Genomic DNA, 23,163 nt, shown 5'->3' with positions numbered 1-23,163 from the left:
ATACAATTCATAAAAGGTTTACTATATTATACTGGTCAGAGCACAATATGCATCAAGCGATGGCTCATCAGCGTATCTCGTTCCATTGTTCATGAAACTTCTTATTTCTTTCGTAAACTTGTTTGTCTGATAAGATGTAATGAAATAACTGGAGTTTTGCACCACACACAAACAGCCAACAGCCAACAGCCTCGCTAAACAGCCAACCTTACCAGCCACCCTGTAGCTGTAATGATAAGCCCACCATTTTTAGACAGCGTTCCCCTCCAACCCTCATTGCTATATACAAGGTGAGGCCACAACAGCGAAATACCTGTCGGCCAAACGCACTGGCCATACGCACTGGCCAACTGCCATCGCCGGCCAAACGACAACACATGGCTGAGGTCAGGGGCCTCAAGGCTCGTCCGAATTTCCAGAGGGAACTGTCCAATCAACTCGCCAATCCCCTGGGAACAGTCATCGCGTCTCTCTCTCTCTCTCTCTCTCTCTCTCTCTCTCTCTCTCTCTCTCTCTCCTCTCTCTCTCTCTCTCTCTCTCTCTCTCTCTCTCTCTCTCTCTCTCTCTCTCTCTCTCTCTCTCTCTCTCTCTCTCTCTCTCTCTCTCTCTCTCTCTCTCTCTCTCTCTCTCTCTCTCTCTCTCTCTCTCTCTCTCTCTCTCTCTCTCTCTCTCTCTCTCTCTCTCTCTCTCTCTCTCTCTCTCTCTCTCTCTCTCTCTCTCTCTCTCTCTCTCTCTCTCTCTCTCTCTCTCTCTCTCTCTCTCTCTCTCTCTCTCTCTCTCTCTCTCTCTCTCTCTCTCTCTCTCTCTCTCTCTCTCTCTCTCTCTCTCTCTCTCTCTCTCTCTCTCTCTCTCTCTCTCTCTCTCTCTCTCTCTCTCTCTCTCTCTCTCTCTCTCTCTCTCTCTCTCTCTCTCTCTCTCTCTCTCTCTCTCTCTCTCTCTCTCTCTCTCTCTCTCTCTCTCTCTCTCTCTCTCTCTCTCTCTCTCTCTCTCTCTCTCTCTCTCTCTCTCTCTCTCTCTCTCTCTCTCTCTCTCTCTCTCTCTCTCTCTCTCTCTCTCTCTCTCTCTCTCTCTCTCTCTCTCTCTCTCTCTCTCTCTCTCTCTCTCTCTCTCTCTCTCTCTCTCTCTCTCTCTCTCTCTCTCTCTCTCTCTCTCTCTCTCTCTCTCTCTCTCTCTCTCTCTCTCTCTCTCTCTCTCTCTCTCTCTCTCTCTCTCTCTCTCTCTCAGTCTCCCTCTCCGTTGACGGCCACCTGGCGGCGGCGGGCGGTAGCTCAGCCTCGGCGCAGAGCGGCCAGGAGCAGCGGCAGCGCCAGGGCGGCGCCGGAGGACGACCGGCAGACGGCGGCCGCGGACGGCACGGGCACCAGCGCGCTCACCCGCGCCCGCAGCCCCGAGTCGGGCGCACAGCCGCTGGCGAACTGCAGGAACGAGTCGGCCGCGTCACCGACACAGAGCGCCTGGCCCAGCGCTGCCACGAACACGTCGCGCTCGATGGGGCTCGGCTGCTGCGGCCGGAGCGCCAGCTCGATGAGCCGCCGCGTGCTCGGACACTCGCAGCAGGTGCAGTCGAACCGGTCGGCCGGCAGACCGGCCAGCGGGCGCCGCTCGAAGGCGCCGCGCAGACGCAGCTCGTCCGGCGACAGGGCGGTGCTCAGCAGCCGGTTGCCGCCGAGCTCGAGCAGCGCCGGCCGCGCCGCCTCGTTCTCCAGCGCCAGCGCGTCCGGCCGCATGTCGGTGACGCTGTTGGAGGTGAAGCGCGCCAGCGGCCGGCAGTCGGCCGGCGCGTGCAGCGACACGTTCAGCGCGCCGGCGTACATGGTGAGCACGGAGGTGCCGTCGGCGCGGAGTCGGCGCACCGAGCCCACCCGCAGGCCGTTGGTGCTCATCGTGTTCACCTTCATGTTGGTGAACTCGAGGAACGACGCGTCGTCACCGGCGTCGCACGTCGACCCGCTGCCCTCCACGTCGTCGTCGTTGTCGTTCTCGATGACGAAGGCGTCGGCCGCGATGAAGCTGAAGGTCGACCCGTGGAAGCGGATCCGTCGCAGCCGGGGCACGCGCGCCACCACGCCGCTGTTGATGAGCTCGATGCTGCTCTCCGTGATGGAGAGCTCGCGCAGGCGCGGCAGGTCGGACAGCGCGCTGCGCACGGCCCGGCCCACGTGCAGTTTGTCCAGGGAGACGGTGCGCAGGTTGCCGAGTCCCTGGAGCGCGCCGTCGGGCAGGCCGCCGCTCAGCTCTCCCAGCGCAATGTGCAGGCGGCGCAGCGGGTGGTCGGCGGCCCCCGCGCGGCCGCGCGTCGCCTCCAGCCGCAGCGTGCTCTGGGACACGTTCACGGCGCGCACCTGGGTCAGCACAAAGTCGAACACGTCGGCGCGGCGGTCGGCCGGCAGAAAGGTCAGCCGCTCGACCGGGTTGTCCTGGCCGCTGGCCAGGCAGCCGACGATCGTCAGCTGGTCGATGGGAGGCGAGTCCGGCTGCCGGCACACGGGAGCCAATGGGGTCAGTTCACGGGGGGGAATACAGGGACCGGTGCACAGCGAGAGATACAGGGTACAACCGGCCCGGGGAAAGGAAGCGTCTACGGACCACGGGCGAGCCGGATCAGTACACCAGTGACCAGGAGAGATACAGGGTACAATCAACCAGGGAGAGCAGGGAGCAGTCAACGGAGGAGAAATCAGTCCACGAACTTACCGCGCGGGCCGCGGGGTATGGCAAAGGCGGTGCGGAAAAAGCACTGTCAATAGGTCAGGAGGGTCAGGGGTCTGGAAGGTCTCTGGCGATTCCAATCTAAAAACGAATAAAAGTTAATAATCAAATTTAAAAGCGCACTATCTTTGCTCAACATCTGTAGTAATGGAGTTTTGGACTGAGAGGAGGGGAAAATAATGTTTATAGAAAGAAGCAAAACATAGAACCGCGGATGAGTTCAATGTCGGCCACACCGTCTCAATGTTTTCAGTTTTACAGAGTATTTCCAGAACCGTATGCACTTTCAGAATTTCAGGCATTTGTTTCGCATTCTTTTTTCAACGACGCAAACACTTATCACAACTTAATCGTGATATCTGGATATATGCATTTATTCTGTGAAATATGCATATGGTTCCAGCGCCACTTTGGAATGCATAAATCAACAGTTATGGCCTTCTCTTAATCCCTGTCAAGTTCAGATAAACCAACATTAAATCGCCTGGTGGGTGGGTCCCCTCCAACGGTATAGCCCCCGCTGACACAGTCACAGGGACAGGTCGGAGTCGGAGTGGTCCCACCCCCCTCCCCGGGCGGCGGTAGGTTCCCCCCGGAGACAGGGACAGGTCGGGGTCGGGGTCGGAGTGTTCCCCTCCCCGGGCGGTACGGTCCCCGCTGAGACAGGGACAGGTCGGGGTCGGAGTAGTCCCCAGCCCGCCCCGGGCGGCGGTAGGTTCCCCGCTGACACAGGGACAGGGACAGGTCGGGGTCGGAGTGTTCCCCTCCCCGGGCGGCGGTAGGTTCCCCGCTCACACAGGGACAGGTCGGAGTCGGAGTAATCCCCTCCCCTCCCCTCCCCGGGCGGCGGCTCGCTCACCGTCTGGCGCAGCCGCTGGCCGCAGGTGCAGGTCACGTTGGGCTCCACGGTGCCGGCTGTGATTCGGCAGCTGCTGCCCGGGTACAGGGTGCTCTGGGCGGCCGCCGGCGCCGGCGCGGCACTCGCCAGCAGCAGTACGGTCAGCGCCGCCAGCAGACCCATGGTGACGAGCTCAACCGACTAACAGACAGGGTCCAACGGGCGGACGGACAGAGCCGAACGGGCGGGCGGACGGACAGAGTCGAACGGGCGGGCGGACAGAGTCCAACGGGCGGACAGACAGGGCCGAACGGGCGGACGGACAGAGTCGAACGGGCGGACGGACGACGGCTCCCTCCCGGCGGCGGTCGGCAGCGCGACTGGCTCGGCCCGCAGCCGGCGCCAGCGGCAGCGCTCGGCGCCGCCAGACGGAAGGCTCGGCTCGGGACGACCCGCGGCCACATCCTGCCGGAGAGCTCCCTCGCACCCGCGCCGCACTCGACTCGCGCAGGCAGGCCGGCCTGGTCCGGTCCGGTCCACCAGTGCTCCACTGTCCTGTCCAGTCCGGTGCAGCACTGGTCCACTGTTCGGTGCGGTGGCGGTCGCTGAGACTGCGGCTAGTCGCGAGATCACCCCCAGAGGCCAGTCACGGCCGCGGGACAGACAGGAACACCGCTGGGCAGACAGGGACACCACTGAGCAGACGGACACCGCTGGGGACACCGCTGGACAGACAGGGACACCGCTGGGGACACCGCTGGACAGACAGGGACACCGCTGGGCAGACAGGGACACCGCTGGGGACACCGCTGGGCAGATAGGGACACTGGGGAGTGGGGACACCGCTGGGCAGACAGGGACACCGCTGGGGACACCGCTGGGCAGACAGGGACACCGCTGGGGGCACCGCTGGGCAGACAGGGACAAACAGGGACACCGCTGGGCAGACAGGGACAGACAGGGGCACCGCTGGGGACACCGCTGAGCGGATAGGGATATCGCTGGACGGACAGGGACATCGCTGGGCAGACAGGGGCACCTCTGGACAGCGCACCTGATCTGCACTGAAGCCTGTCACGGTCAGTCAGCAGCGGTGTTCTCACTCACGATCGGTTTCACCGGTAGAAGCTTCAAAGGTCAGACTTTACTTACCGTTGCCAGTCTATTCGTGGTTAGCATATTTTTGTAATGTCATTACAAAGCAGCAGCGGTTCCAGCCCAAACCGTCTCTCCAACCTTTATGCCGAGAAATCTTCTACGTAATCGACGCGGAGGCAGGCACATATGACATTATCCAAAGTCCCCGGAACTGGCTTTCGACAAAACAGCTTGTCCATTGTCCAAACTCAACAGCAAGTCCGCATAATATCACAATATACTCTGTATTATACATAGCTTATACTCATTTGTTGACAAACGATGATTAGAATAACATTGAGTGAGAGCGGAACCTCATTGCAATTACAGGGCCGCCTTCCACCCCTCCCACCCAGATCACAGGGACTGTACGAGCCGATACAACTTTAATAGATAAGAACAATTTTCTGAGCACTCACCAAAAAGTGAATAATGGAATGACGTATAGGTATGTGTTACTTTGTGTTCCCACAGAACGAAGTTTAGGACGACACATTGGAATCTAACATACGATACAGGTTAATCATGATACCCACAAACTTACACATCAACATGAAATAATCGACTCGGTTAGCTGTTGCTCGCAGAAAATGCAACGTAGACACAACGACGCAAAGCTGAAAATAAGACATTGCCCAACAAAAGTATAGCAATTGTGATATATAAGAATGCCCGAATACAATAAACACTAAAAATAAAACATTCCACTGACTAAAAACATAAAGATATTAGTCATAGTATCATAGCAGCACAATCACATTTTTGACGGAATGTCTTCGCTGTGGAGAGCGGACAGATTCCTAGTAGTGCAGTGGTTGGTCACATATGGCATCACGAGTCCACCCACCTGGGGTCGATTTCCAAGGCCACGACCCTACATGGCGTCATCACTGGCCTATGGCGGCGGGCGGACCGTTGCATAGATGGCCGTGCCGGCCGGCCGGTGTCAGGTCCGGTGTCAGGTCGGGTCGGGTCACACACCACATCACGTGATGGGCCACGTGGTCAGCCGTCCGTCGAGGAAGGCGAGGCACTTGGTGGGCAGGCGCACCCCTGCGGCGCAGCTGGTGGGCGACCCTGCTGCCGCCTGGCGGGCACACGGGCAACCAGTCAGCTCAGCCCACCGCCAACAGCGACTTTTGTTTTGTTTTGTTCAGTTAGGCCCTTTCCGTCCAATGAAACAATTTCAGAGCCGGGAGGATGATAGAAATTAGGGGGAGACATTAGTATGGGCGAGCACCCTGGTGAGTCGCCGGGGCTGAGCCCGTCCAGAGGACAGGCCGACCAGCCCCCAAGCACTCACCGCACCCGGCTACGGTTGTGCTCTTACGGGCATTCTCGCATGGAATAAAGTTGCCCGTCCAGCCCGGAACAGGGGGTTGAGGTGTGGATAAGAAGGATTTGAATGTTCTTGAGGATGGAACTGACGAAACGGTGCTAACAGCTGACAGCGGCAGCTCCGGGCCCACCACACACAGAGACAGAACTCATTAAACACGCAAACAACGCATAAATATGTCCGTTATGCGCTTATCCCCAAACTAATTTCGAATGCCAACACATCAAAACACAAAAATTCAAAACGAGTTGCTTCGTTATCCAAAGCAGTCACTGTTTCGGGCTCTCAATGATATCCATAACGGAGCTACGGGAGGATACCGAGATAGGGAGGCTGAACGGTGTGCTGCTGGGAACAACAAAACAGACAAAGGCAAGACTGAGGAAGCCAAGCTAGACAAGATGGGAAACACGCATCAAACATCGCAGAATGCCCGGCGGGAGGATCAGAACTTGTCGTCCGGTGAAAAACCCAGCATCTATTCCAGAAGACCGGCATCAGACGCGGCACCCGATTCCCGGAGTCGGCGCCATACCCCGCTTCAGGGAGCCGCGTGGTCTGGAGAGCGGGACAGCCACGGCCGCAGAGCGGGCAGCGCGGGCCGCGGCGGCGGGTGTCCGCAGACGAGCGGACAGCACGGCCGCGGGTGTCCGGAACTGAGCGGACAGTGTCCACAGCCGAGCGGACAGTGTCCGGAACTGAGCGGACAGTGTCCGGAACTGAGCGGACAGTGTTCACAGCCGAGCGGACAGCGCAGCCGAGCGGGCAGTGTCCTCAGCCGAGCGGGCAGTGTCCTCAGCCGAGCGGACAGCATGTCCGGAGCTGAGCAGACAGTGTCTGGAGCCGAGCGGACGGTGGGATAGCGGGTGTCCACTGTCCACAGACGAGCGGACGGTGCGCCGGCGGGCACCGACCAGGAAGTCGGAGCCGCCGGCGCCGCGGCCCGGTCACAGGGCGGAAATGGCGCAGCGTCGCAGTCGCGCCCGCTGCCTCCGACACCACCGGCACATATGTAGACATACGGCCGCACAGCGCCGCTTCCGGGGCAACCACATGTTTTCGGCTGCTGGCTTTAATAAATGATAAAGACTGAGGTTAGGCAATATTAGGCAATATCGTAGAACAACTAACCCGTCTACAAACCAACTGGAGCTCCGAGGCTGTTCACCTGACGGTATATACCATCCCGTGTACTGTAAGCACCAGGTACGCAGTGCGCACGAGCATCCGTCACGCTTTCAGCTGAAAAAAGCCCGAACTTCGTATCGGCACGAACAGCGCTGCGGAGTCGGAGCCAGGGTCGATCGGAGCCGACAGTTCTGGCCGAGGTCGGAGTCGAAATAGCCATAATCTTACAGACTGCCGCACTTAACACTGCATGGTCCAAAGACATGCCCTATAACTCCTTGTTTAACAACATAACATCACGCCCATTGACCTTTCCACACCATATTTTGTCGAAGCTAAGGTCATACTTCCGTTTCGGTCATACCTTAAAAAAAAACAACAACACAAAAATAAGAAGACCGCGGCTGCGACAGAGTCTGCTTCTAGTTCTGCATGCTATTTTAAAGGTAAATTTGGAATGTACGAGTATGGAAGGCTGTGAAAGGCGCTAGGGGCCGGTTCAAGCAAGATCTCCGACATGAACTTTCCTCTTATGATATGGACTCCAACAGTAACGTCCGGAGTCGGAGCTGAAGTCGGAGTCGGAGTCGATTTTTGAGGCCGGGGTCAGAGTTGGAGTAGGAGTCCCCAAAAAGTCCACCGACTCCGCAGCCCTGGGCACGCACCCCTTGAGAGGGGCGTAAGGCAAACCGAGTGTCTGTGTGTTGTTCGTTCCCTGATCCCAGTTGTTGTAGACGTTGCCAGCCAGTTTATCAGATTTCAGCTCGGTCAAGATGTGTGGGTCTGTTCCCGTGACTCCTCCGAGCAAACCTGAGAGAATTTCTGAGGAGGCGGATGAGCGTTGTTTTCTGACCGTTACGGTAACATTTTATACTTCTCGGAGGAAATCGTCTGCTCGGAAGCGGCACCGTAGACCGTTAATGTCGCACCAAATATTTTGAGAGAAAATATTTTTACCTTAGTTTTCCAGCTAGCGGGAAAATTTTACATTATTTTCAGCATAAAACAGAACCTTTTTGATCCGTCACTGACGTTTTATTTTCAAACGCTTCTCGAATGTCATTTGATAAACAATGAGGTTTGCATTACGCGGACCAGCCACCATTGTATGGTGTTTCTGACTATTTCAGTGCACTACAAAAAGCCATCACAGGTTTGATAGAAGGCCGGAGGGGCTTTGCGGACAGCTGGGAAGAAGAGCTGGAGGAGTGACCACAGGAGTGACCGGAGCAGTTTTAAAATGGGGGTTGGTTAGAGGATGTCTGAGTTACTGCTGAACCTCGCTTTGGTCCTGATGTAGACAGCCGCTCGTGCGCTGTCTGCGCCGCCCGGTCCGGTCACGGGACGGGCCGGAGTGTGTCACTCGGGCCGGAGTGTCTCACTTCCTGGCCAGCCGACTGCGGTCACGAGCGGCGGCACACAAAGCGGGGACTGAACGGACGATAAATGGCCGGCCGATCGCAGGAGGCTTACATCAGCGGTATCAAACCTCCGTCAACGTAACGGCAGCGCGGAAAAATCCCGTGTACCGAACTAAATGTCGCTGTGTTCCGGTCCGTAAGGGAAAAACGTCACGTCACGCAGTACTAGAATTTATCTGATACTATTTCAATATATATCTACGGTTATATTACGTCAACACGGCATGTGACAACTTGAAATGTCCTGCCTTGACGGCACCGGATGGGGACTCGAGACCAGCAAATGAGCTAATGCGACTCAAGTCATGCCCACAAGTACGGAAAATATGACAAAACAATGTGGGGACGAGTGACATCAATGAAGTGCACGACTGCGTCTAAGGCCGACTCACGACTCAGACACGACTCGGACGCGACTCAGACACACTCAGACAGCAGACAGTACTCAGTCCAGCACAGGGGCTAGCAGAAAGCGCCGATGGGAATGTGGGGCCAAGCGCGCACTTGGTTGGCAGGCGGGCCGATCGTTTGAGTAATGCTCTCAGACACTCCGGAGGTAGGTAACAACCTTCCCGACAGCGCAGACAACGTGGAGTGAAACCAATTGTTGTGCGTTCAGCCAGCCCAATTGATCAAAAGGATAACATGAATTGGGGCGGGGGAGGGGGAGACATTGGTCTGCGCAGGCACCCTAGTGAGTTGTGCCCCTCCAACAGGGCAGGCCGACCAGCCCCCAAAACACTCACTGCACCCGACTGCGGGCTTGCTCCCATGGGAGCTTCCCGCATGGGATAAATTTGTCCGTCTAGCCCGGAACACAAGGTTGGGGAGTCGGAAAGGACTGGATTGCCCTGAGGATGGAAACGACGGAACGGTGTCCACCCTAGAGCCGCCTTACAAACAGGCGGGCCATCCGACGACCACATCGGAGCAGGCCACCAGGGAGTCCACCCGGCAGTGCAGACGCACCACACGACAGAGATAGAGGCTGGCGCCAGTCTGTCCCTTCTCCCTCCACTGCCCACCGTCTGCGTCCTTCCCCAGCGCGTCTCGTTCTTCCTCCCGGCGCGTCCCGTCCTGTCCTACCGTCCTGTACCCGCGAACACAGCCGCCGTCGAGGCCGGGGAAATACACGGCTACGGTAAACAGTGAAGTTAGGCGCGCCAACAGAAAACAACGACCAGCAATAGCGCCCGATGTCCAACCACGGTCTATAAACGCTGCCGTTTTTAAGTACCATGATCACACGATGCCGATGATGGCGGCGTAGTTCATACTGCGGATACAAGGGAGCGAGCCGATCGACGGTGGCCGATTATCGTAAGAACCGCGCGCCAGGCGCAGGCCGCTGGGTACATTGACCTCAGTCACGCGCAGTCGCTGCTACCACTCATCGACGGGAGCTGTCACCACAACGTGGGTACCCCAAACGAATGGATGCTGCAACTGGATAGAGGTGGCTGCAAATTGATACATGTAGAGTGGATGCCGAGTAGGAATCGATATGCGCTTACAGCAGCAAAATACCCCCAGATTGCAGGTCAGAGATCAGGTCATAATCAGGTCGTCATTTCAGGTCAGAGCAGGTCATTTCAGAACATGGCTGTCAAAAACAAACTTCACGAAGGTAATGAAGCGAATATAGACATACGTTTCTAGCAGAAATCAGGCCAGCAGTGGCAGTGACGGAGCTCACACAGCCATGTACTCTGCGGAGACTGAGCGGCAATCAGACGGAGCACGCACACTACTCAGCTCTGCATTGTGCGGAGACTGAGCGGCAATGACGGACTACGGAGCACACACAGCCATGTACTCTGCGGAGACTGAGCGGAAACTACGGAGCACACACAGCCCTGCGCTCGGCGGAGGCCGCTGGCAGGAACACTCACCCCGTGGTGCCACATGAAGTCCAGCAGTCCGGACGCCAGCGTCCTGTTGAACTCGGTCAGTCGCTGCAGACTGTAACATACAGGCGACACACAGGGGCGCGTCAGACAGGCTAACAGACCGGGCGGGCGGAGCGGGCTCCAACTGAGCATTCCCGCTGTCCGCCCAGCCGACTGCGTAATCATGTCGTTCCTCATAACACTAACTCCTGCAGAAGGAGCGGGCAGGTGTATTCATCCTGTGGAGAGGGCACGGCGATCAGCATCACAGACAAAGCACTGTCGACATGTTAATTGTCCAATGGCTCGTGATCGAAATGTTAGGGCTCTTACCGGCCTCAGCGGATCACCGGCAGCCGATCAATGGCTAGCACTGCCATCTGCCGTACGTCAGTGGAGTCTGTGTAAAGCTGAACGCCCGCTGGTACCGTACACCGCTCACCCCACAATACCTCAGTCCCCCGTTCACCGCATCTCACACATAGTTACCTCTCCCCCGTTGGTCTGATGCGGCTCACCTCTGTTCGCTGAACATGTTGTGCTCGACCAGCCGGCCGCTGACGGTGCGGCACAGGCCCAGGTCGAACAGCGGCAGGCCGAACGAGCAGTCGAGCAGCAGCCAGTCGTCGCCCTCGTCCCCGGCTCCGGCCTCCGCCGTCACCTCCGAGCCGCCCTCCGAGCCGGCCGACGAGGCCAGTCCGGAGGAGGCGTGGTCCACCTCCCAGCGCAGCAGACGCGCCGCCTCCGCGTCCCGCAGCCCGTTCGTGGGCTCGTCAGACGGCGCCAGCCGGCTGTCTTCCGGGCCAGACGCGCTCTCGCTGGTTGGTGGGGCGCCCTCGCCACCCTCACTGGCCGGTGTCGCGCCCTCGCCACCCTCACTGGCCGCTACCGCGCCCTCGCCGCCACCACTGGCCCGTGTCGCGCCCTCGCCGCCCCCACTGGCCGGCGGCGCCAGCGGCTGCAGGTCGGCCGGCGGAGGGACGCGCCACGGCACCACCACGGCGGCGGCGGAGGCGGGGGCGGGGGCGGCGGCGGGCGGCGGACGCAGCCGGAGCAGTTTGACGAAGCCGCAGCTGTTCTGGAGCGGCAGGTGTCGGCAGAGGGTGGCGACCACGGCCGGCGGCGGCCGTCCGGCCGGCTCCAGCGGGAACGGCACATGACGCAGCTCGCCCTCGGCGCTCCAGCCGAGACCCTGCCGCAGAGAGCGAGAGAGATGGAGCGACTCGGGAGGGCAGGTATCGAGACCCTACTGCTCAGCGGGCGCGATGGAACAACTCCAAGAACTCAACAGGTCATAGTTAGGCATACTCTGGGGAGCCACAGAGGCTAGTGGGAATCAGTGGACGGTGTAAGATAAGTCAGGTGAAAGGTGGATAGGACAACAAACAAACCTGGCTTTGTAGGCTCATTCACTCAGACAAATCACAAAGGCAAAGGCTTTGCAAGCATATCTGTATACTGAACGGCACAAAAAAAAAACAGTGAAGGTCATTTAAATTATGAAGCCAAATATGACAAGTTCATCTTATGGCTAGCATCCAAGAAAAACTTTCTGATGCCAGTGTAGAAAGAAAGCACAAAACCCAACTCGCAAATTTCTTTCTTTTGCGGTGACTAGAATAATATAAAACGCATAAATTATAGAGAACTCAACAGCTATGAGAGAGACTTAAAGATGTGACATTTCTTTCGAATCCTCACATTCAAGAATGCCAGAACCCCGCCACCGGTGGGGGGGGGGAGGCTTGGTAGTCCGCCCCGGGCCCCGGCCCGGCCCGCTCACCTGGACCAGCACGGCCGAGTGGGAGAGAGCCTCGTTGAGCGTCATCAGCGCGCCGCTCACAGAGATGACGGCCGGGTCGTGGCCCCAGGTGGTCACCAGCAGACGGTCGAAGGGGGCCAGCGCCGCCGGCAGGCGCCGCAGCCGGCTGCCTGCGCCACGCCGGGGGTGTGAGGGCGGGACTGGGTCACACCGGCGGGACAGAGCGGGTCACACCGGCGGGACACCCGGACAGCACGGGGACAGCACGGACAGCACGGGGACAGCACGGACAGCACGGGGACACACGGACAGCACGGGGACACCCGGACAGCGCGGGGACACACGGACAGCACGGGGACAGCACGGACAGCACGGGGACACACGGACAGCACGGGGACACCCGGACAGCGCGGGGACACACGGACAGCACGGGGGCACATGGCGCCGACGGACGAGGGGCGGCGACGGTAGCCGAGCAGTCGACACAGACAGGCCGGGCATTGTAGATGTCGCTGACATGGGTATCCCTCACCCCAGAATACAGGATCACGCCCAGACATTCCGCTCAAACAGCGTGTCGATATAGGCGAACACTATTTGCTCAGCACCGTATGTTTGTTGTATTCACTGATAACGGTATAGGCAGCGGTTCCCACCTTTGGTGAGGCAGAAGGAGGGCGGCCCGGAGCCGGTCAGGTGGTACAGGTAGAGCTTCAGCCAGACAGAGTTCACCTCGGCCGCCGCCGGGCCGAAATGGGCCGGCAGCTCGGCGGCCGTCAGCGCGCGGCTCTCCATCGACAGCGGGCACATCGACACCAGCACACTGCGGCGCACAGCGACACGGGTCAGATCCGCGCACAGGCATTGGTCAGATCCGCGCATAGACACTGGTCAGATCACACAGACAGTGGTCCAATCACACAGACAGTGGTCCAACCACACACTGTAGCACACAGAAACTGGTCGAATATATCCTTCGAAAGCGGGAACATGTACACCAGCACTCTGTAGCACTAGTTTCAGGTGAGTGAGGCGGGCCGGCCGGGGGACCGGGGGTGGGGGATGGGCACTTGCCGGTAGTTTTTGGTGAGCAGGCGGGCAGGCCGGGGGACCGGGGGTGGGGGATGGGCACTTGCCGGTAGTTTTTGGTGAGCATGGACCGGGGGTGGGGGATGGGCACTTGCCGGTAGTTTTTGGTGAGCATGGACCGGGGGTGGGGGATGGGCACTTGCCGGTAGTTTTTGGTGAGCAGGCCGGCCGGGGGACCGGGGGTGGGGGATGGGCACTTGCCGGTAGTTTTTGGTGATCAGGGACCGGGTGTGAGGGATGGGCACTTGCCGGTAGTTTTTGGTGAGCAGACGGCCGCAGGTGGCTGGGTCCAGGCTCTGCAGACTCTCGCAGCGGACGAGGTCGAGCGGCAGGCCCAGGAGGCGCTGCTCAGATCTCAGCGCCTGTGCAGAGGACGCGGCACGTGAACCCGGCTCCGGTCAGCAGCGCGTCAGCCACGGCCGGCGGACGGGCCGGCGGGCACCGGACAGTGCGCGGCAAGGCATCACGGTAAAATAAGGACCTAATCTTAAAAATAAGTCTTTGAAAGAACCGAGCATGGTCAGAGATAAGAAATCTGACCTGAAAAACTACGCATTTAATGTGTATAGCTTGGTTTCCACTTTTCAGGTTAAACCGAAGAAGGGAAACTCATTCTAGACCAGTGATAAGGTTCCCAAAACAACTGAGAGACATATTCCCTCACTGACCTGGATGACGATTTTGAGCGCCAGCGCGTGCAAGAAGTAGCGCTCCGCCTCGCCCTCGCTCTCCTCTGTCGAGATGTTGTCGAGCTCGGTAAGCAGAGAGTCGATCGACTCGTCGGGCAGCTTTCCCACCTCGAACATGGTGACGGCGTGGTTCTTCAGGCCCGGCGACAGGTTGCCCATCATCAGGAAGGCGGTCAGTGTCGAGTCGAACAGGAAGCCGACGCGCTGCGTCTGCGGGCGCGCGTCGTCGGCCGGCGGCTCGGCGTCGGCGTCGGTCGGCGGCGCCAGCAGCGCCTCCTGCAGCTCGCGGGCCACCGGGTCGGCCGGCGCGGCGTCCCGCTCGTCGGCCGCTGCCGGCGACAGGATGGTGCTGGCCGGCGCGCCGCCGTGCCGCTCCACGCAGCGCCAGCTCGGGTGCAGCTCCGCCTCCGGCAGGCCGCCGCCCTTTCTGCGCGCGAAGCCGAGCCGCCAGTAGACGGAGACGGCGTTTTTGACGAGCTGCAGCTCTATCTGCAGCAGGGACGCCAGCTCGGCCACCGTCGTGGCCTCGTCGATCGACACGAATATCTTGTAGAGCAGCTTCTCGAAGTAGTCGCCGAGCACGCGGTTCATGACGAACCCCTCGAGCGGCGGCACCGAGAACCGGTCGTCGTCGTCCACCGGCACGTCCACGTACACCAGGCCCTTGGAGTAGAGCGAGTGGACGACGTGGTAGGCCAGGCGGCCGGCCGGCTGCGACTGCTGGTCGATCAGCAGGTCCACCGCCGCCTTCTCGTCCGCCGACAGCTTCCGCACGTCGTCCTCCATCACCAGCCCGACGTCCACCCGCCAGCTCGGGTCGATGAACACGGGCACCGGCTTGGCCGGCAGCAGCGGCCGCACAGACTTCTTGCGGAAGGCGATCCGCTGCTTCAGGCCCGAGCGGCATTGGTTCATCAGGTCGATGTACTGGTTACGGCCGATGCCGAGCAGCCGCAGACCTGGTGAGCAGAGGAGCGGGCGGTGCATCAGCGGCCGGCTGGCAGTGTCCTCCTCCCCTCCCGTCCGTGGTCGGGCAGGCACATCAAACGGCAAATGGCAAACAACGCACTCTCCACTGGGTTAGTCATTTCTTCATCTCGAAACTCATTGTTCCAATGGTACCATTGAAATCCCCAGGCAATGACCGCCCCGCCAATCATAAAGGGCGCCGCGTGACGGGACCCACCCCCACTGTCCAATGTACCCGGAGCACCCGCATTGCGGCGGTGAAGTCGGGCAGCGAGACGTGACCCCCCCCCCTCGTGTACAGGAGCACTCACAGTCGGCGGCGGTGAAGTTGGGCAGCGAGTCGTAGCTGCGCTCCTGCTCCATGATGAGCTGCACCACGCTGGTGCAGTACTCGAACGGACTGAGGCGCAGGCCCTTCACCACAATGTCGGCCAGGTGGTACGGGTAGAGCATCAGCTGCTGCCGGCTGTACTCGACCAGCCGACGGTAGTAGGACGCCTCGTCGCGGTGCACGCGCTGCACCAGGTTACCGCGGTGGCGCAGCTGGTTCTTGATGCTCACATCGAGCACATGCGCCTCGTACTCCTTCTGGGACTGGCCCAGGTACTGCCGAGACAAACCAAGGCGGACAGAGAATAGTGCTAGGCGTTAGAGCATGGTTTAGGCAGAACTACGATTAAAACAGCGAACAAATCCACACCAACTTTATATCCCTGATCTGTCACGAGCTGACAGTTCACGGTCGTTTCCGTTCACAATCTACAAATGAAAACATATGTTATGTAGGTACCACGCTGAAAAGGGGCCGCTTGATCTAGGAAATCGGTCACTGCCAGTGTCTCCAGCGTATGAAGCCGACCACCAGAGCGGGCCATGTCTTGCTATATGGCCTATGGGAAAGTTGAAAATTCGTCCGACATCGACACTGTTCTATCAAATAGTTCTATCGAGTTTTGCGATTGGGTAACGGAAGCTGGGCTCTGTACAGGGTGTCCCATAATTACCCGGACATTGTTAATTAGCGTATAAAATAAGGCAAACATGATTGCGCTTTTTTCTTTTTACCGTCCTATATAGTCAACTACGGTGGCTGTGAAATAGCACATGCAATAGATACGCTTGTTACAAGATCAGCCGACAATGATGGAAAATGCCAGCCATTGCTGGTCTCAGTTGTTTTACGGGTCTCCCGAAACTGGGTGTAGGCCTGTTTTCTTTGACCTCTTGCCGGAGGATAATACAATCATATAAGATAAACTTGACATCAAAGTGTTCCAAGGCCATAAGGTATTATCCCCCAAAACAAAAATTTCTGCCTAAGCCACTTTTGCTGCGTTTTTTACATCTGGAGTGGAGAAGCTCCATGTCTGAACATTGCGCAACCTTTGGCTTCCAACAGACTTGGTTTCCAAAACAAACCCGTTCATGGCCATTTGGTTCACGGCATCCAGTTTTCGCACTGGTAGAATATTACCGCAGTAGTACCCTGTGCTAACGGTTGTCTTTGGGCCATCATATCAAGCCCAATGAGTGCACGGTGGCTCAAAATGTCTCACAATTTGATTTTCGACGGGTGTCTGGCCGTCTCTGCTGTTGGGGCGTTGTAGCCATCTGACGTTCACACAAGCCTTTTTCGGGCGGTTCAAATGACATAATACCTTCGTTAGACCACAAAGTGAGCCTCAATATACTGTTTTGTTGTATATGTTATGTTTTTGGGATGAGTTGTAGTGATTTGCGCTGCTTTTCCCGTAGTTTTCGCATATTTTTCTGGCGAAGGACCCCAAATTCCAAAATTTTGTCGAAGATAGTGGTGCAAAGTAGACTGATGTTTTGTAGATAATCCTGATCTATTGTTTAGCTAGTTTTTAGCTAGATCAGTGACGTTTGTTGTCTATGACAAGCAACCACTTGTTTGACAACTGGTGCATGGCCCTTTTTGGCCGAGCCCAAGCTTGTCAATCAGGTTTATCTCTTGCTCTCTCTGGCTTCGTTAGCTGATATAATTGCGCTTTGCTCAATCCTAACTGCTTGCAGATGAGCTGCTGAAGCTCTCCAGCAAAAACCATGCCGAAAGTCCGTTTACAAAGTTGAGAACGGGAGTTGATTCACCATGGTTGCCTTTTAGTGGCTTAAGCTGAAAACGGAAAAGGACTACTCTTACTTGACTGTGGATAATAATTGATTCGAGTCGTTACCGGCCACCAAAAGCACACAGTCCCCAATCTCGATAGCTAAGGGATATCTTATAAAAGTATGATGCTTGTATATCATTACAAGCGAGCGCAGTCGTACTTTTAGCCAGAAAATAAATGTCCGGGTAATTCTGGGACACCCTGTAGGTATGAACAAGTACCTATACAGGGTGTCCGGAAAGTCCTGGCGCCTCTTTTGGACGTCGTCTAACGCGCGCTGTTACCTATTATGGGACTTTCAACCAATCACCACAGATATGACCCCTCGTTCACCGCTCAGCTAGGGGTCGCGTAAATATGACTTTGAAACCGTTTTCAGTAATAGGTAGGTATGTGCAGGGCGAAGATGCACCTTATCGCTGAGAGCCCGCGCGCGGGGGCCCGGTGCGGCTTGAACGAGGCGCGAGTTATAGCGCGATGCGGCGTTTTCCGGCGAACGGTTGAGCAGGCAAAGGTGCATTCCGGATCGGAAATTTCTTAGAAAATATTCTCACTCAGTTACGACCACGGTATGCCAAAGCTGCTGAGACTGAGACAGCACTTCACCGGCAATGGAAGAAAATCTGGGGTCTGATGGACACAAATGTTCCATCAGCTTCGTCAAAGTCAAATAAATGAATGACAGGCTGGTCTACGAGGGGTTCCTGGGCACGAGAATCAAGGCGACTTGCCCTAAGAGTCATTTCGCACTTCAACAGCACGGAGCGCCCTCCAACAACGCCGCTGCCGTCCAAACCAAACTGACAGAGGAGCTCGGCGGACCAGATCACCGTGTTGAAAAGAGAGTAGGTCACCGTACTCTCCCAGCCTTAGCCCGCTCGACTAAGGGGTGCTATGCGTTTTGCAGAATAAGCTCTAGGCCACCTCTCACCCCAGCCTGGAGTCGCTGAAGACTCGCATCATGACAGCATGGGAGGACAGGAAATGCCCTGCATCATCAAAACCCGCAGGCGTTTCCGCCCTGGCGTCGAGGCCGTCGTCGGCACAGACGGTGGTTACAATGAATGGGCACTGAGCAGAAGCATGTGGCTTGGTGTTCCTGGTCATTGTTTTTATTGTTGAATATCTATGGACCAAAGGCATTTATTTTAAAAATGTTGAAAAGCGCCAGGACTTCCCGGACACCCTGTAGAGCAGAAATGTGCATGGATCCGAGAAAACGGATCTGGGATCGGATCCCACCGATCTTGAGCTCGGATCCGTCAGGATCATAGATCCAGCACTTCAATTTATCAAGAGATCCTCAGCGATCATAGATCCGAGTCTATTATTTTTTGCTTGAGATCTAGTGAGATCATAGAATAGTGTCCCAAAATTTGTAGATGTGGGTGGGAAACGACATCCAAATGCAAATCATTTTCCACTCTCACCTCCAGTTTTCAAGCCCAATTTTCCACTCCCAATCCCACCGAGAAGGAGCAATTGCGGGAATGGTTGTTTTACATCTGTCACAATTGTAGATAGATTAATGTTTTTTATCATTTTCCCACTCTTTTTGGGCCTTACCTGACCGACAATTTTTCACTCTCATCCTTCTTTTTTTTGGTCAGCAATTTTCCCCTCTGACACCCAAGCAAAAATATGATTTTGGTACACTGTCATAGATTCTCATTTACTTCTTGTCAACTCAGAAATCCCAGAAAATCACTCGTTGCAACTCACAAACGCTCTGTTTTAGAGACATTATGTGATTGCACGTCATAATCAATAGTTTTGTGGCACTTACTGACTCAGAAACACTTGAAAACCTCGTTCCAAATGTTGTGCATGGTGGGATACACTCAGATCATAGATCCACGTTATTGGTTTATCGTCAGATCCTATGAGACATAGACTTCTCTAGCTACAAATATATAGAGAAGTCTGTACATATATAGAGAAGTCTGTGTATAACTGTAAATATATAGAGAAGTCTGTTCATATAACCCTCAGAGGTTGGGCACGCGATCAAACCCAACCAGAAGTCTGTGTATGAGATCATAGATCCAGTTTAATTTTTTCACGAAGGATCGGGTGGGATCATAGATCCTAACCTGCAGTTTGCTTCGAGATCCACTGAGATCATAGATCCATCACTCGAATCCATGCATATGCCTGCTATAGAGCATATAGAGCTATAGAGCAAGGTCATATGAGGTCAGGTCATTTTCGTGACCTCACCATTATAAGTCAAAGGGGAAAATGAAAACTGCTATTCTGGCGCCGGGAACGATCTCCCACTATCTCAAGCACACAGAATCATGATTTCATGCAATCCTTGCGAGGTTCGATGCGTCACTTTTCGCATGTTGACCCTGCGTGACGTCATTTATGGCGTCATTAGGGTCATATTAGTTTTTCGTCAATAACTCCCGATCAAATTGAGCTAACGAGTCGGGAAAGCCACCAATGGACTCAGGAAGACCTGCCGAATCGAATGATATGCGACATGACCTCCTTTGACCAATTTCGTGACCTGGGGCGCTGACCTCACCGTGACCCGAGATCAACACCCTAAGTTGACCTCAACCAAACAAAAAGTATATCATTCGACGCGTCTGAGCGAGGCGAACAGGATTCCGCCAAAATCGCGGCTCTGCGGCCGTTTTTCGTGACGCTATTCACCGAAAACGGAACCGTACTTTGGGTCACTTGACCTGACCTCAGAGGTCACCGGTTGACCTAGGACCTTAAAATCGGGTATAAATCTCTGCGTCTCGTAACAGCGCACACGCTCGTTTTTTCCGCGACGCGCTAGCTCCACCAGGGGCGAAACGGCGAGGGGGAGTGGGAGTGGCGGCGCGCTTCAGTTGCAGCACACGAAAGGGCCCGTCCCAAGACGGCGCCGCACCGCCGTGCACTCAGCAGCTTTGTACAGGGAGCGGGAGTCGCAGCCCCGATCAGAGTCGACAGTTGTGGCCAGGCCGGCGCCGGAGTCAACTCGCCGAAATGCTACTGACTCCAACTCCGTAGTCGACATTCCTAGTGACTTACAGACATGCTCCTTGCTTGTTTGCCGGAACATTCTACACTCTTTCTTTCTTGTGTTATACGAAATACGCCGAATACGCTGCTGAATAACCTGAGCACCTGATCCAGAGTGAATCGGATCAGCGCCGGAAATCCTTTGGGATACTGGGCTTGATCCCCATGGGCTCACCAAGAAGCAATCCTCCTGATCTCTATAAGATCAACATGATGTACTCTGAGATGTGCATGAGGCCCTCAGAAGCAGAAAGTTCACTATATCAAAATATATTCCTTGTAATGTGAAAAGCATATCATAAGCCACTTACCTCTTTGATGTGATTAGGAAGTCTAACCCATGAGCAGTTTTGAAGAACTAGCTTTTCAATTTCAACATCCATTGTTCGAAATTGTTGGTACCACTGGAGAAAGTGGTCACCTGGAAAAAAGTAAACAAATAAATGCATTCCATGACATGAATGACAGACTGTGAAGATCAGGCATTAACACTCGTTAAAAACTAACCCACAAAAAGACAAATAATGCTGAACCCGAGCTCTTATGTAGGCTACTTGCCAGTTGCCACCACCAGCATTTTTCTCTAGGTTCCAAGCATGATTTGGCATACACTTTGGAGCATCATTTTGGCAAATTCCCGTATAATATAGAGTCCCAGTCATTTCAGGTCATGTCACCAGCAGACGTACATGGATCCCAGACAACCATACATGAAAATTGAGATAATCATAAGACTAATGTCATTCAAGCATGGAATTATTGTTTTCATTTCTTACAAAAGCCTCCATATGACCTAACATTCCTGCCTTCCTTTAGAAGATTACCGTTTAAAACCCATAAGATCCATCTCAGATCCATGATCCTGGATCAACTGTCAATGCTAAGGGAATGCCAAAAAGCTAGTTCATTTGGGCATTTTTAAAAACAATGATTACCACAATTATTCCATGCTTCAAGACTGTTCACCTATGGCTATTTCAAATTTTGCGTTTTACTGTCTGGGATCTGGACACATGTCTGGTCATCAGAGGCCAGTTTTACCAGCAGAAAAATAGCTGTGTCGTATGTGTGTCTTACACTCCGTGCCTTGTGTTTCAGATGTTGCTAATAAAAGCCTAGCATCAGGCATTGTCTCTGAATCACCACAATTTTATTAGCAACATGAAAAACCGATAAAGCGCACCCAAAAAGGCAGAAATATTATATATAAATTGTATATAACGCAATATATATAAATTGCGTTGCTTTAGGATCATTCGCTTTGGTTCATTTGCATTTTATGCATTCGCTAGGGAGAAGTTATGTTCTTTTTGACAGGGGGTGAATGTCGTATGTGTGTCTTACACTCCGTGCCTTGTGTTTCAGATGTTGCTAATAAAAGCCTAGCATCAGGCATTGTCTCTGAATCACCACAAGCTGCCTGCCGGATTTTTTTTTTCCTAAAGGCTGCGTCACATACAGAGCTTAAATGGTGAAGCCCTATCCGCTTACGTGCCCATTGCATTTACACTCCGTATGTGAGGTGATCTTTAGGCAAAAAATTCAGGCAGGAGGCTATTTTTCTGTTGGTAAAACTGGTCTCAAGTCACTAAAACCGATACAAGGCTAGGGTGAGCTTGGAATAATGAAGGTAGTGGTAATGGAATGACAAAGTATTTTTTTTGTAAATAAAGAGCACCATGGCACAATGCACATAGATTAAAATTTCACAATTCAACAGATTTAAACTTTAAAGCATGTGGTGAGCTTGCAAGTACCATAACATGCATCCCAGTTTTTTTCCAAATTGGTTGGCCTGAGGTCATCTTCAGATGCTGGTATCTTCAAAAGGATTTTTGGAGTAGGGGAGCAGCTCAAATTATGAAAATATGAGCTATGCGCTCTAATCCAACAAGGACAAGAACAAGAGATATCCCCTCCATTTCAATGTTTTTGTGTCGTACACCCCCAGTTTATACAATACAGGACTTAGTGTGTTCGGTTGCTGCAAGAATGCTAGGGTCTAGTCAGCCAAGGTCAAATGGGATCAAACTGCATTTTTGCTAACTTGACATACAGTGAAACTTGTGCTCCAAAACAATGCCATTAAATTGCTTTTGATCATCAGAGCGGGCCTTACTAACAACTGGGTAGGTACCTAAGATCAGCTGGCTGGGCAGCTGGCGACGTAAGACAGCTATGGTGCTTATTGATATACTCGGTAATAGATGGACATGAAAACGTGAAATGGAACTCAAAGAAAAATTAATAAATCGATATTCAGTCGGTTATATCCAGCATTGATATTTAACTAGCTCTGCTAGCGCCACCACATCAATATAGCCCCGTTTACATAGGGATTGTTGCAAGCTTATATCTCCGCCAGTTATGTTGCAGAAGATGCCAGTGGTGCTTTACAATTTACAAAATTATCCCATAAATATCCAAAGATCAGTGCATCGAACTTTCGCAAAATAAATGAGCTAGAACTTGAGCTAGAACCTCGTCAAAATTCAAAAATGCTATGCAAACGCGACTATTGACGCCAACTGCTTTCTCCGTTCTATTCAGTTCAAACTTGCTTACGTAGCTAATGAAAAATGCCTCATGACCATTCTGTAGACAAAAATCTCCGTAAGCAGCAAACGCAATAACATGAATATAAGTGTTGGTGAAAGCGCGCCATAGTTGTCTCCGCTGAAATATTTTACATCCGTCAATTAGACAACACTATTCGACCGCCACCCTTGCAGCAATTCTATAACTCAGGAACTACTGGACTGACCGGAACGAACGAAACACTACTGGAATCACGGGGTACGATTTTATCAGCTGTTTCGAAGATCGTGACCCCAGGTGACCTCGGTGACCTCAAGAGGTCAACTCCGTATTGACGCCTATTGCAGTCATTCTATAACTCGGACTACTGGGCCGATCGCGAAGAAAACACCACCAGTCGAATCAACGTATGCGATTTCATCAGTCGATTCGAATATGGTGACCTTAGGTGACCTCGGTGACCTTGGGAGGTCACATGACCGTTGTGGCCTATCGC

The 23,163-nt window shown here is 54.6% G+C and overlaps 2 protein-coding genes across 2 annotated transcripts; both read right to left on the bottom strand.

The window, feature by feature from the left end:
• Positions 1-1,070: 1,070 nt before the first annotated feature.
• LOC122384562 lies at positions 1,071-3,948 on the bottom strand. The gene is made up of 2 exons (XM_043372140.1): positions 3,569-3,948; positions 1,071-2,474 (listed from the first exon to the last, which is right to left on the bottom strand). The coding sequence occupies exons 1-2, from the start codon at positions 3,728-3,730 to the stop codon at positions 1,269-1,271; spliced, it is 1,368 nt and encodes a 455-aa protein (XP_043228075.1). The 5' UTR covers positions 3,731-3,948; the 3' UTR covers positions 1,071-1,268.
• Positions 3,949-4,901: 953 nt separating this feature from the next.
• LOC122384498 (protein FAM91A1-like) lies at positions 4,902-20,576 on the bottom strand. The gene is made up of 9 exons (XM_043372024.1): positions 20,441-20,576; positions 15,282-15,576; positions 13,981-14,960; positions 13,562-13,674; positions 12,880-13,046; positions 12,245-12,393; positions 10,980-11,653; positions 10,465-10,534; positions 4,902-5,771 (listed from the first exon to the last, which is right to left on the bottom strand). Exons 1-9 carry the CDS (start codon positions 20,510-20,512, stop codon positions 5,670-5,672), a joined length of 2,622 nt encoding a protein of 873 aa, XP_043227959.1. The 5' UTR covers positions 20,513-20,576; the 3' UTR covers positions 4,902-5,669.
• Between the last annotated feature and the right edge of the window lie 2,587 nt (positions 20,577-23,163).

The sequence above is a fragment of the Amphibalanus amphitrite genome, unplaced genomic scaffold (genome assembly GCF_019059575.1).
Source record: "Amphibalanus amphitrite isolate SeventyFive unplaced genomic scaffold, NRLGWU_Aamphi_draft 000001F_arrow, whole genome shotgun sequence".
Taxonomy (NCBI): Eukaryota; Metazoa; Arthropoda; class Thecostraca; order Balanomorpha; family Balanidae; genus Amphibalanus; species Amphibalanus amphitrite.
The sequence above is the reverse complement of the archived record's forward strand: the minus strand, read 5'-3'. Positions and strand labels throughout refer to the sequence as shown.